The sequence below is a fragment of the Perna viridis genome, chromosome 8, assembly GCF_037379345.1.
Source record: "Perna viridis isolate PV_CMFRI_1.1 ecotype Kerala chromosome 8, ASM3737934v1, whole genome shotgun sequence".
Lineage (NCBI taxonomy): Eukaryota > Metazoa > Mollusca > Bivalvia > Mytilida > Mytilidae > Perna > Perna viridis.
This window is the reverse complement of record NC_142452.1, coordinates 24,915,882-24,931,530: the sequence shown is the minus strand read 5'-3', so window position 1 is coordinate 24,931,530 and position 15,649 is coordinate 24,915,882. Positions and strand designations below refer to the sequence as shown.

At 32.8% G+C, this 15,649-nt stretch overlaps 1 protein-coding gene across 12 annotated transcripts in view; it reads right to left on the bottom strand.

The window, feature by feature from the left end:
* The window catches only part of LOC148609947 (uncharacterized), a 65,084-nt gene that overhangs the window by 18,891 nt on the left and 30,544 nt on the right, over window positions 1–15,649 (bottom strand). For 2 of the 12 annotated variants that reach the window (XM_088541603.1, XM_088541601.1), the window contains one exon: window positions 12,235–13,648. The exons of 5 other annotated variants lie outside the window; for them this stretch is intronic. Coding sequence is in view for 5 of the 7 variants with exons in the window: in XM_088541601.1 (XP_088397727.1) it covers window positions 13,470–13,648 (179 nt within the window). In the remaining 2 variants the exon portion in view is untranslated. Of the gene's footprint in view, window positions 1–917; window positions 1,795–3,325; window positions 7,957–8,977; window positions 10,883–12,234; window positions 13,649–14,116; window positions 15,616–15,649 lie in introns of those variants that run through there. 5 more of the 12 variants (XM_088541598.1, XR_015914623.1, XM_088541599.1 and 2 more) reach the window with 5 other exon arrangements.

The window sequence follows — 15,649 nt, the reverse complement described above, 5'->3', positions numbered from 1 at the left end:
TGCCGTTTACAAACAGCTACAGCTACTGAAATAATCCCTGTGAGTGGATTGTGAGAGATCCACAAGGAGAGAAAAGACCGTAAAAACTACTATTAGCATTACTGAAAGTACAAACGGGGGAAGCCCGTTGAAGGAACTACGTTTAATTATATTAGTATGACATCTTATATAAATGATGTAGTGTCATGAATTGAGAAGTCAACCATTACTTTCTTTTTTACCACGAGTCATGATGCAAATTTACAAGTGGAATAGATTTTGACAAAATAATTGGAATTAATTGGAAAGAGTGAATAACCAAAATATCATCACGAGTTAAATCCTCAAGCGTTCTTGATCACATCTTAGTTGTTCACGATAACCAATAGACTATCCTATTTATTATATTGATTTTCTTCATAATTTATCGATATTTTCAACATGAATTTATTGCATTCTGTTATTGGCGGACTGATATCAAAGTTGTGAAGTTTTGAAGGGAGAAAGTCAGAGTGAAATTACCGAATTTATCTCATTGTGTGAATTATCGAAATTTATACCACTGGGAACATTCGATAAAACAATGCTATCTATATAATAATGCAATTTAATATAGATTAAATGTCAATATGCTTTATATCACGAAGATCAAACCGTAAGTTATTAGCTACCATGTCACCTTAAATAGGACATTTCAAGACTGAACTGGAAACATTAAAATTCGAAAAAAAATTCACCACCAAGAGAAGGACACAATTAAAATGAAACAACTCCGGTGTATACGGAGTAACCTGTAATCGGCAGCATTAAAATCAAATGCAAAGGAAGAATTTGATAAAAGAAATGTATACAAAAAGTTCTCAAAACCAAAAGCATCGAAATAGCAGACCAAATCCAACATCAAGAAGTTCTAGCATGTGCAATATAAAGAACGAAGCCTTGGTATTTTATGTATTTTAAAATTTGTAATACTGCAAAGTTAGATAAATAATATATGAAATGATTCGTAGTAAGACAAGTTTGACTACATAGTGAAATGCTGATTATGTAGGACTTCACTCACTATAATCCTCATTCACAATAATTTTCTATGCACATTATTGCAGGTCAAAAGAATGAACTTATTTTCATGTCATTTTTATTATTATTATTCAATAGACACATACGCTTCTAGCTATTCAAACATTCAATGACATATTCATGTACAACGATATAAAAGAGTAATCAAGGGAACCAACAATGAAATATAGAATTGAATTACAAAAAAAAAAAATTTTGACACCAAGCAATTTAATAAAAACTAAATTAAGCAAACACTACGAGGAAATTCTTACATGACACACACACTTCCGATTCGACTGTGGAGGTAATATAAAAAAATAAGTTTTTTTTAGGAGGAAATCCTTAATAGTTACCTATACTTTAGATTAAAAAATCACAATTTTTTTTGTTTGTTCGGTAGGTTTTTTTGTTTTTGTTTTTCCGGAGTTTCAAAGGCAATTTACAAGTATATGAACATAGAAGGACAAAGAATAATCTCTACATGCATTGTGGTAAGGTGTTATCATGTATTATCCCTTTCTATATTGCATTCATATTTCCTTTCTAATTTGAAATCGATTCCTTGATATTTCGCCTTAGTCGCAGCAACATAAACCGTAGATCTTGGTACGTTGAAAAAGCTTGCAGCCTGTCTACTTGTCATTGTTCCAGCTTTTACAGTTTCAATAGCTTTCTGTAAGTTTTCATAATTGTAGTCATCACGCTTTGTTCTCCTCTTTCTTTTGGGGGTAGCAACATTAACAGTAATATAGTCTGAAACAGGAAAGTGAACCATTTTAACAAAATCTTTGTCGATCTAAAGTATATGGAAGCAGGGTTATGTACTTAAAGTAAGTCTGCTACTAAGTATTTAAAAATCCTCTCATAATTAAGTTAGGTTCTTCATATTTACATCATAAACACATATACATCCAAATTTATAGGTGAATATTTTCTGTCTGTCAATATCGAATCATACATATTTCAAATCATTCTCAAGATGGGCTACTCACATTTTCGCACAGAAAAACTATTAGACAGACACACACTTCGTTCAGACAACAGAAAAACTTAGTAACCCAACGCCTTAAGGCGAGACATAAATCCCCTAGTTATAGTAATGCATGACCAATAAAAATGTCTCATTTCAAAAAGTTGATTGCATGACTAATACAAATGTCTGATTTCCAAAAAGTTGATTCTAACATTGAATCAATGACGTATAAAACAGTTTATTGTCTGACAGTCTCTTAACCATAAAACCATGACTTAGTTTCCCGATAACTAATCATCTGGCAAGTAATAATGAAAAGAACTGAAGCCTTCAACACCTTTTATTAAACAAGATTACTATTTACATTTGTAAGCATATTTACACAAAACCAAGGTTCCATTTAAAAAGAAGTCGCAAATGTAAACTTCGTCGTAAGTAATGACGTCAAAATTTAACAAATATTTGTGACGTCATAACTTATAATACATTTTATACCTACAACCTGCTATGTGAAACTGACTAATGACATCAACAACGTAAGAAAGTAGAGGCAAGCAAAAAGCAGATTTGGAATGATACTGGTTTCCTGAATGGCATCTTTCTTGTGTTAGCTTTTAAAAGAGTCAAGTAAATTTTGAAAACAATCTGACAACATATTTATACTGAAGCTGCAGTGGAAAAAAAGTTATGAGTGCTATCTTAAAGTGTGGTGTCATAAGTTACGATCAACTTAACTCCTTTCCTGGTTTTATTTTACTAGTAGAAACACGTTTATTTCTGAAACAAAAGAAACCTATAAACTTTTATTCAAAAGAATTTTGATTAAACAGATAAAATGTTGTAAGATTCTGACTAGAAAAAAAAACTTTTTAAATTCACAAAAAATAAGTAAATAAAAAACTTCAAAATAAAACTGTTTGCTATATCCTCCCTTCATCTTTAAGGGTTTTAACACTTTATTCCATCAATAATTTCCATTAGTGGTGTGAAACTTAATTCGACTCGACATCACATAGATCGTAACAGTGTTACTGATAGTTCAACCTCTCTAAAAACCAAGAATTTTTTTTTCCTTTTCATCCCTAATTCCTAAGCTGCAACTGATGAAATAGCCTAACCTAATACTTAGAAATAGCTTTGATCACAAATCAATCTGAAGTAATGAATTTCTTCCATGTTTCATCCACTGCCTCATTCTTACAAAGTAAAATGATTTTTCACAAACAGGTATTTTTAAGTTTGAAAATACATTTTTTAATACTTAGATCATCAGGAATTATTAACAAAAATTAGATCTCATCAATCGCGAACCACTGATTGGCCTGACGTTTTCTTTTTCACTCTGAGATTTATCGTAGTCCTTGGTACTCGATAAAATGCTGCTGCCTCAGTAGGTTTCATCAGTCCTCTAATGACTGCATCAACAGCATATTCCAACTGCAAAGGGTCATAACCTCTTTTCTTTTCAAATTTCCTTGATTTGAGAACTGAAAGGAAATGTAAAGAGTAAAAGGATAGATGCAAGGATTGGGTGATTGTAGTTATACGCCTAGTAACAGTGACAGATATTTCATGCATTTAAAGGCGCGATCGAACAAACCCTATATTGTGCTGGTTAGACATGCTGAGCCTGATTTATGAAGCGCTACTGCAAAGAAGTAAAACTATTTCCCCATTCTGACATTGTTCTAACTTCGAGGCATCTACTCGTCACTCCATCTACCATGTCGCTTGCATGGCGTAGTAACCGCCAATTCTGAAGTTTTAGATATGACTAGACAAGAGAGTGAAAATATGGAACACACCCCTGTATCAAGTAATCAGTATGTCTAGTACAGGACGAAAATCTTGCCTTAAAAAGAAGAAATGATTGCCTTATCACGGTATGTACCCTTTAAAGTAGTCGTCTTAAAGTCCATTACGATAGAGACTTTGATTCTAGCATAAGAATTCTCAAGTATTCACTATATTTATACAAGTCTAATAGAACCATTTCGGAAAAGTAAGTAAAGATATAACGCTAGAAATATCAAAATATGTAGCTTTCGCCCCACGTCAAGATTCCACTAAAGTCATCATCTACGACAATCTTTGTTGAATTGTTATCATCTTTCAATTTAAGTATGCTTCATTTTGCTATAAATATTATACTTAAAATTTTGCTATATATATATTAAACTTAAAAGCACGTGTCAAGTTTAGGAAAAATATTTTAAATATCTTAATCTTACAAACAACAAAAGTGCATACAACATATTTTCAAATAAATCTACAACGTTCAAAATTCAGATTTTAAAACTGAAATTCAAATATTCCTGGTCCTAAATATGCTATGCAGGGAAGTGAACATTTATTTGCGAATGATAATTCTCATTTCTTCAAATTTTGATTAGGTACGATAGTTGATGCTGTGGTCTAGCTAAATACCAACATCAATGACCGTAAAATATAAAAAAAAAACTATTCATTAAACTCAATTATTGTTTAATAATCAGTAACCGGTTGCCTAGATATGTAGTTTACAGAATATCATATATATGTGCATCTCCAAACAAAAAATATGCCCTGATAAAGCTTTATATTTAATTTTAAAAAGTATGTATACACTCAGGTTGTTTGCAAAATATATTTTTATTAACAATTGACCAATGTGTAGATTACTGTATTAAGAAGCATTTAGCTTTCAGGAATTTATTATATAATTTGTCCAGCAATGTCCTAGATTTTGACTTGAGCAGAACCTTCAATGTAAGTAAGTTTTCATCAATAACAATGTAATAAAACAATTATAATTCTCGAAGGTCTTTGCCACACAAAAATATTGTAGTAACGTGACCGACACTCACAATATATCCTCAGACGTCTTTCTTATCACTTATTCTTCCTTCTACGCGTTAACTTACGTATTGTGGGGTAAATAAATATAAAATACCAATCACATTTTTATTGCAAATTCCGATATGCTGTATGCGCGTTTCAAATCTCTCTCTCAAAACCGAAACTATCGAAATAGAAAGACAAATCTCCACCATGTTATACAAGGAATGAAGCTCAAGTGTTACTAAGTAGTTTATTTGCGAAAAGCGTTGGGCAAAAATAATCAATTATTTGTCAAATATACCAAAAACGCTTCACATACAAGAACTATCATAGATTCAAACATTTACTAAAGCAACCTCGGAGGGCAGCTAAAAATTACATCACCTGGCGACTCTAAAACCCTCCAGGGGCATTATCGACTGGCGATTTCAAGCCGTACAAATTTCCTATAGCTTTAGTGAAGATGAAAAACAGAATAATTAAAGTTATAATCTATATCACTCTGCAGAAAAAAACAAATATGCATTTTCGAACATCAAAACAAGCAATATAACCGTCCTTTTTAAAACAATACCAACAAATGTGCATGTTAAGACGACGAATATTACACAATTTGAGTCCTTTAAAACGAAATATAACATAGTATGTACTGATAGCCGAAAAAGAACTTATAAAAAATCTATATCTATGTATCTATGTATGTATTGAAATTCCATGACAATATGATCAATTTGTTTCCTATGTTATTCTGTAAGAACTAAAAAGGTAATGTCAACAGAAGGACTCATCCATATTGTAATCATAATAACATTTAACTATTAAGTTCCTCGTGCAGGTCCGGGTGTTAAAAGAATAGGCCTGCAGCAGCGCTAAGCTTGTCGTAAAAGGCGACTAAATAGTGCTCAGAAACCTAGCCGGGGGCTAGGCGCTCTGCCCACAGAGCAACTGGGATGTGTGCCCCAGGTGGTGGAATGGGGTACCCCTGGCGTGTTACATGCTGGGATTGTCAGGCTACAATACGGAAAACCTGACCGCAAACCATAGTGGTGCACCGTGTTGGGAAAGATGCCACGTTCCTCGCACGTTAAAGAACCCTGCTGTGGTATTCGATAGGAGTAGGAACCTTTGCGCTCCGCCACAGGAGGCTAAATTGCCCGACCTTACCCATCCCCTTTTTCCAGTGGCAATCAAAATTCGTCGACCCTATTATCCTTGTGACCCATCCTTTTTTTGTTCATTTCATGTTCATTTTATCATCCATTTCATGTTCATTGTCTGAATATAGCTGAAATATTGCTGCTCGGACGTTAAACCCCAACAAACAAAGAAACAAATTTAACTATTAAGTAGCACTCCAGCTAAGGATCATGCAAAATGTGATTTATGGGTGAAAAGCCTGCATATTTTTATTTTGATATTTTGTTTGAAATTTCATAGTAAACAGAAATTAACTTGTGGTTTTTCATATAACCTGTGCTCCTAGGAGATAAAAATTATATAGAATGCATTGTAGATTTCAAAATTAAGGGAGATAACTCTGCAAATGACGCTAAAATACAATAGAATCTACTGGATTTTCAATGTTGATTATCTCCTAAGAGCAGGCAGATTTAAATGAATAATTACACATTTCATAGTATAGACCCATAAAACAACTTAATTACAAAAATAAAAATATGTAGCCTTTTTTGGGGTGTATCACATTTTTCAGATTTTGCATGATTCTTACAAAGACTGCTACTTAATTGTATTTGTTGATCTCTTGGAATTTTGCGAGTTGATGTATCTTTATTGATTACAATCTGTTACTTTAATTCAATTATTTTATTTGTACATGTTGTAGATGAGTTTGGGTTTATTTTTATCTTTATAGTTACGCCTAAAATTGTTACAGTATCTTGTCTGCACGGTAAAAATAAACAAGTTCAGTTTTCTCATCATTTAATAAAACGTTTCTATATATTAATTTTTGTAACATTAAGCTCTTAAATACTAAAAAAAAACATAAAAGCAAGTATATTACAAGCCAACAAGCTTATAAATCGATAACAAATATAAACACATAAAATGAATCAATAGCCACGATCAAAACGACCGAAGCATAATAAACAATTTAGATTAGTACAAAAACGGAAGGAATCACATCTTCCTTTAAGTGGAAATGTTCTCCATTTAACTATCATTCTTTTTACAGCATTTGTGAAAACATTCCTTTTAACATATCCCGAATAACACCAGTCGTGTAATTCCGCCGATCGACGATTGCTCCATTAACGCCCGTCGGGTGGAGAGAATCGGAGACCGGAAAGGGCTTGAATTATTCGAGTTACCTTTAACATGGCATGTAAAATGTTTCATAAATAAAGCACAACTGTTTATCGTAACAAAAAAAACCATGACAGGCAGTTGGACTAACAGATTGAAACATATTTACCCTATAATTGTTTTGCTGAATAGTTAAAAGGTCATGTCTCAAAAATATATGCGCGATATAAAAAAAAGTCATGTACGGTGATTCGAGTGTTGCTAGCGTCAAATTTTACGACTAATTGTTTCATACCCCATGAATTCTTCGTTTGAAGCATATATCTCAGGACCATTCACATGTAGTATATTGACACTTTCAGCTTCATTATCACCCAGATTGATGATAATCTAAAAAGACCACAACTCAAACCTCTGATGCAGCAACTGCTTAATACCCTTCAACAAATCATGTAATAATAACACGGGATTCAGAATAATACCAACAACAAAATTTGTTTCAGTTTTTAGTCAATTAGTAGTTATATATTATATATACTATAATCCATCCAGCATTTCACTAAATGTCGATTTAAATAAACGAATTCCATCGATCAAAGGAGTAAGCATTCGCTATTTTGGGAGATCTTTTGGAAAAGATGAAACAGAAAATCTACTCCATCGAGATATAATGTCGACAATAGTCTGCCTAGGTATCCGGAACAACTTTGACGCCCTTGTCGGATTATAAGTTCCAAGCAAAACCCCAAGAAGCGCCTTTTCTAAGTCATCATCACTGTAAGGGTTTTGTCTTCTTGTTTTCGATGGAAAAAATGGCCTCAATTTTGACATCATAAACTCCATGTCTCCAGCTGAAACTATAGAATAAATCTATTATTATGTATCCCACAATTGTGTCCTTATTATAAAGATTCTTGCAAAACAAATCAGTGTAAAACCGATTTGTGCACGTTAAAAATGAGTCAGTAATAAGTGAAAGAAAGGCTTCCACTAACAAAATCATAATGTTAGAAGGAAAAGAACAGTAGAAATACTAGTATCAAGGAAACGCCAGTAATGTAAGAACCCAAAGCATCAAATATCCAAATAAAAACACTATGGGAACAAGATCCGCATTAAGCACGACGAACTACAACGACCAAGAGAAGACAACACCATTAAAACAAAAATCAAACCACTGTTTATTTAAACAAGCACACACTATCAGAAAAAAAACGTGCCTAAAACAAAGCCGAGTTGAGAAAAAATGAAAGAAAAGTTTACAAAACATTTTTTAGAAAGGATAACGGCGTTTCGCAAATGCCATCTAGGCGTGTCATCTAGGTAACAACACGATGTCAATAAGGTGTCCGACTAGGTTGAACATCTCGCCAACGCACATAACCACATTAAATTTAAGACTTTACAATCTGTGATTTATCATACGGTGCTTTCAGCAAAAATAACGATAGTTGTAAAAGGTGAAATAAATATGTTAATGTAGATTGCGGTCATTCAGAAAAGGCACAAAACTATCATTTCTATTTTAAATATACATTCTGTAATATTTTTCAGAAAAAGTTAATCAAAAATCTTTATTCCAATGTAAAGATATATATATATATATATATATATATATATATATATATATATATATATATATATATATATATATATATATAAAAGGCAAAGAACGATTTTCGTCCCTTATAACTGCCTTTTAATTAGCATAAAATCCGGATTTAAATTAACTTTAAGAGAAAAAGTGATAAGTTTTTCCTGTCGTAGAAGTACGAAGATAGGTGTTTTGAGAAAGCCAGTCGAAGCCTCCAATAATGTAAGAAAAGAACAAGACAGGAAAGACTAAAGCACTAGCTGGAAGGTTTAGATATCTTATACCTGTGTGTTTGATATCGAAGTCGTTCCAATTCCAAACAGTTCCAGGAGTACTACAATCATGTTTCAAAAGCATTTTGCCTGAATTTTAGTATAATAATAATCACGATAATCAGAAATACATGATTATCTGCTTCAATGAAAGCGATGAGCAATCAAGATTTTTTTCGATTTTACATCGCCACGTTGTTCAATATGGAAAGCTGATGCCTCATTCACTTTCTAACATGCACTGCAAACATTAACACTTTCAGTGAAAATTTCTTTTGATAATTCAAATTTAAATGGTTTAACTTCCAAACGACCGACATCATGATGCAATGTAACAGACTTCTTCCCTTTCGGCTTCTAATGAGTTTTTCAGTGTTTCTGAAGTCCTTTCTTCTAGCTGGTCCATTATACATAAATCACACAAACATGACTTGTCATCCATATGAGTTCCTAAGTTCTACATTAGACTCGATCTGAGCACATCATTTCGTCAAATCTAAAATGTATGTGGTTAATACTGCCGGAACGTTTTCGTAACATTCAGGGCGATTCAAAGCCCGGCCACAAAACATAAGACTTAAAACGCTTTTCGTCTTTTTATACTTCAACAAACAACTGATAAGATTCCTGTTATCCATAAATACTCGTTATCGGGACTTCCTTGGGATCTATCATAAATTCTTGATGGAACTGATGTATCAAAGCCTATCAAATATGTGTGAAAATGTGTTCATAACGCCTTATCCAGTACCTGCATATTTTGAATTGATTCGTATATTCTTCTGGGATGGACACAGGCAAGCTTCAGTTCAAGATCAAAAGACAAAGCGGTTACAAGATTGGTTAGAGAAAGTTTTCTATATTTTCATTTGAGAATTTAACTTCCGTGTAATTGACATCAAGTGTCAATTATTCATTTACCAACATTTTAATTAAAATCATTTTAGAACAATCACTTACAGCAAACATTTTCGATATTTACTGAAAAAAAATATATCGATAAAAGTGAGTCTTACCGACCAAAAAAGATGGAAACACTCATCCATTCTTAGATTTCTTTTATATTCCAGTTCTATGCCTATTTAAGATAAGTTTCATGAAACTTTAGTTTTGTAGTAAAAACTCATTTCAAATTTACCAAATATAACACCATTTTAAAAAGTACGGTAAATATGCATGCACGTAGTATTAAAAAGGCTCCTGAAATCTTACTTGTATAAAATCTTCCACAAAAACGACTTAACAACATGAAGGAATAAACAGATTTTTGTATTACCAACCACTATATATATAACATTTCCGATCTAATAATATGCATATTATTTTATTTTGTTTATGACTGAAACATTAGAAGCATTCTTGAAATGGATTACAAATCCCCTAGCAAAAGCCTCATCGCATTATGCCATGCAACAAATAATACCATTAACAAGAAATTGCACAAGAAATCATTATTTAAAAAAACACAACAACTTGAACACATGGATCCAAAAACAATATAAAGTATATGTGTAACATATATCGGAATAATAACACCAAATAGACAACAGTCAACAGGACTCGCATAGACATCATTCAAATTAATTTGAATAATAATAATCACAGATTCTGGCATAAAATACTGAAATATTCAATTCGTATTCAGATTTACAAAATATTTCGTGTCCCCATCGCCAACTTTAACCGAAAATTCCATTTTGATATCTTTTTTCTCGATATCCACACTTTGATTCTCCGCTAATTTAGTCATCTTCGAAACTCTGTTCCAAATAGATTTACGTGTGACCCCAAATTTCTTAGAAGCTTCAGCTTGATTCAATTCCTTGTTGATGACCGACACGATCGCTCTATCCAGAGCCTCTTTATCGTACGTCTTGTATTTTCCTCTTGCTTTCCTCTTGCCAAACATGAAAGACCCTGCAAAAACAATAGGACATCGTCCATTTAAATAAGCACGTCTGTCTCGGTGCTCAATAAACTGATGCACAGAAGCACACAAACCCAATGTACGGTATCAAAATGTCTATAACTTAAAAACAAAAAAGTCGAAAATTGAAGCCATTGTGCCAATGAGAAACAAAAGGACACTTTCCTTCATGACCATATCCAGTTGAGCAATAAATCATTTAGATTTGTTTAAAAACAGATACAAAACTACCAAAGAACGTTCTTTGTGTATTTTCCTTTCTTTTCTCAAACTGTAATTATTGATGATACTTCTGGATGTTTGATAAAGGTAAACACCTGTCGCGTTAAAATTCCTCAGTGAAAATAAAGCATCTAATAGGACATTAAATAATATCCTACCATGTTATCATATCCATAAACGTATGCTAAAATACAAATCATCGAATAGGAGCAACAGATCATACTATAATTCAAATGTTTTTCCAGAATGCTGAATTTTTCGCCTTGCTTCAGCATTAAAAAAATGATAAATCCAATTAATCGAGAAAAAAATCGACTATTTCAATTCCAAGAAAGATAACTATCGGGGAAAAAAGATTTAAACTTTATATAGACCACACAATAACCAATAAAACGTCTTTCATACTCAAAGAAAGATACCTCGAAACAAATAATTATCGGTAAAACAACTTAAAATAGCCATAACTTGATTGTAAATAACTCAATTCTTGATCTGTATTTTAAGATACTCAATAACTATACAAAGTTTGAAAACGGTCCTCCGATATTTTCTATTACCTGGAAACCGTCGGGGAACGGACAGACAGACGCGCATTTTTTTTTTTTTTTTTGGAAAGCATCACATAATACCGCGCCACTTCGTTTTGCGGAATAAAAAATGTGACAAAATCTACATGAAAAATGTTCAAAGTGTCTTTTCGGCTATTATTTAATCATGTCGGCATCAAAACAGAAAGACAATTCAGATAAGAAACAATTGATCAAAAGTATTATTCAAATTGTTGGAAGCGTCGTTTTGAGGTATTGGGGAAGTGTGAACGACAGACGGAAGGACGACAGAAAACGGAAATGCTATATGTCCAGCCCATAAAAACAGTGCCCGGTTTCATAAAAAAAAAATCACCAATTGAGATTTCTTTACAACCAACTCAAATTTTGACCAATCATATCACTTGAAATTGAAGAATTGTGAGAAAACTCAGGATCTGAGGAAATTCTCAACTTCAGATTTTTTGTATGAAACCCAGGGCAGATATATAAACAAGGCAGATTATTTTTGTTGAAATAAAAACATTTATTACAGGCGCATCATTACCTGCGACGACAACAAATCTACGAGCTCAGTATGAAATCTTTAATATGTTGTTATCATGTATGTATTATAAAAACGCTAAAATAAAATTGCTAACAACATTGAAGTCTTCAAAATTACCAATGCATTATCTACATTGAGTTCGACAAGTGGTTTAAAAGCAGAGCTAAGTATACAGTTTTTTGAGAGAGAGAAAAAAGGATAAGCAACTACATTATGTTTGTATCAACTTTTCCCGATTTTGATTGAATTATGATGAAGTCTAAAATATGAACAATAGAATCTTAGTTAGATAACGGTCCGTTGCTGGCGAGAATGACTGGACGTTGGTGATATTCTTTGAAAACTTTTTTACTAAGCAGAACAACTCGAGATGTTGTAAAATTCATGTCAACTCACTTTTGAAGTTTGGAAGAAAGTCACAAATGAAGAATGAAAGAGATTTCTAAATGACTTTCTCATTTACAACAGTAGATATCTGTTTCACAAATATTAGCAATAAGATTTTTCTTCCAACTGTAAAAAGCAGTCACACATAATACAAAAGCTTTTATTAAATACATAATAGGCGATAACATCGCAAAACGCACGAACTAATACTTAACAATTCCTCATTGCGGTTGTGTAAAATTTAAGCTCAATTACTCGCCAGGTACATGTACTCTCATAATAAAACTACGTAACTGGTCAAATACATTCCTTATGCTTTAGCACTCGATTTTGGTGGACTTAAATTCCTTTAATTCCAGTTAATATCTGTAACTGTAACAAAGTGTTGTATGAGATGGCTAGCTTGAAAATCGGCCATTCAGACGATCTTTGAATTAAAACGGGATTGACTGTTTGTCCACCTAATATTCAACTCGAACTATTTGACCGACCTGACTTGCGATAATCTTGTCAATAGTTGGTCACGGTACACAAAAGCATTTGGCAGTCTTTGTTTGAGACATCTGCCCAAAACAAAGGCTTCAACTGCCTTTTCTAGACCGCTTTCGTCATATCCCCTATTGCAGGTATTCACAGCCAATCAATTAAGTAATAAATATTTTGAAAATAACATTCAAAACTGATAATCCGCTAATTTGGACACTTTACCATAAATGACAAAGTTTCGATCATTTCCTCCTAAACTGGTCTTTCGTCGCAACACAAAGCAAAAAGCACCTTTCAATAGTACACCAACAAAAAATGTGAGGTTTACATGCATCTTCTTTCATTATTTCATTAGAATACTTTGGGATTTAAGCATCATGAATTATCTTATGGCTGTGTTGATCGTATCTTTTTCAGTCTACTAAAAATAGTCTGTTGTGGGACACCAAATATTTTAGCAGCTTTATGTTGTGACATGGCCCCCGACAAAACAGCAGCCATAGCCTGCAATAGCGATTCTTCATTGTACTGTTTTCTGCGGTTAGGCTTGAATGATGATTGTTGACCTGAAAGACACCAAATTTTTGTTGTTTTCACATCTAATAGGACAAGATTGTAGTGAAATAAAACACAAGTATAGGTCTCTATAGGAGTATGGAGCCATCATAATTTGTATAACGTATGTTTGTCTGTTAATTATTCACACACCCCTGATTGGGGTCTTGAGTAAATACAGCTTTGAAAATTTGAAACTCTACAGCATTCACTAAACAAACGATTAGGACGAAAAAGAGATACTGACACAAAATGTAAAAACCTTTTGCGAAAAATTAGGAATTATTCAAATATTTCTTTCCCATTTCAAATTCACAAAGTATGAATAGGGACTGTCAGTGAGGTTATCGAATACATATCAATCAAGATTTATTAATCAGCCTGCCTGTTTCTTAAACGGATCTGTAAGTTAAGTACAAGAAACATGCCATTCGTTAACCAGGACTAAAGACTGGACAATACAAACATACAAAATGCCATTAATAGCACAATTTTATTTAGAGTATGCACAAAGAAACTGGATTATATGGGGCATACTTGACTCTACTAAAAACTAGAAGTTTAAACCAACGCAATGACATACCGTATAACTACATGAAATCATGTCAATTTCGGAACAATGCAAATTTCTAACTGTCAGAATTAGTTTCGATAATTCAAATACAATCGAGCAATATGTACTAAAGCAAGAACATTTACCGTAATACTTATTTTCCAGAAAAATGCTCAGAACGAAACAAAAGGTCAATATTTAACTTTGATTTGGACTGAAACCCAATCGAAATATTTAAATCAACCGCATAGTAATCATTTGCCTTTTACACATAGGAATAAAAAGTGGCAGTTTATCTGTCATTTTCTAAAACTATTTTATTTTTTTTATTTTCATACATGAAACACCACAACCAGACGGAAGAAACAAACACAATCACTAAACAGGACGTGGATTTGCAAGTTGATCACAGTACAATACATCAAAATTTAATGTGAAGAAGTTGCATTCTAATGTAGTTGAAAAAAAGAACAACTATAATGTATCTTAGTTATAACTGGTGGGATTAATGACATCACAATTAAGTACTAGTATGAAATTCTCACAGTTTTTCAAAAAAGTCTGTAAAACAGATTCTATCTGATAAAATCTGGTTTTAAGACAAAAGATGAGGAATGTATAAACTATCACATTGTTTTTATAAACCTATTAGCGTTAGTCACTCTGTGAATATACTAGTATATAACACTAGAGTTCTTCATATACATTAACAAAACACCAATAAATCATTCAAATGCAATACAAAACTAGTGACTAAAGAAGAATAATAATTCTACAATAAGTCATAAAAATACAGAGGAGAATTAACAAATGGTTCAATGGGACTTTTGTCAACTTACGAACTGTCTAATACACTAATTATGCCAAAGGTACTAAAATATTGTACAAGTCCCTGTCCAAATTAAGACGCAAGAGTTGCTTAAGTATATAAAGTATTAACTATTATTTCTAAGAGGTGAATTATAAAGTATTCATCATCACCCTAGGATGGATCAGAATTCGTCTCATTTCCTTCAGTATTATGAACATACTGATTGACTGATACATATAGTGGCACTTCAGTACCAGATCTATCATCTGATGGAGTACTCTCACGTTTCATTTGATCTAAATCATCGTCAATCAACAAATACTCCTGTTCATCATCAGTCTTTGGTAGGATGTGTTTATACTGAGTCGGGGCAATGACTTTGCCCATTTTCTGTTCAAGCTTTTCAGTTTCAACAAGACTAAGACTAGTTAGTAATAGTTCCCTTGCCCTTTTAACCCTATAACTGACTGTTCGACGAGGAATTCCATATATCTGAGCGGCTTTATTAGCACTCATGCCTCCTTGTTGAACAGCCCTCACGGCTGCCAGTAAATCGTTCTCGTTGTAAGCTTTGTGTTTTCTCTGTCGATTGACGTAATCTCCCAGGTTAAAACCTGAAAGACATGTAATAAAGTTTCAGTTATACCG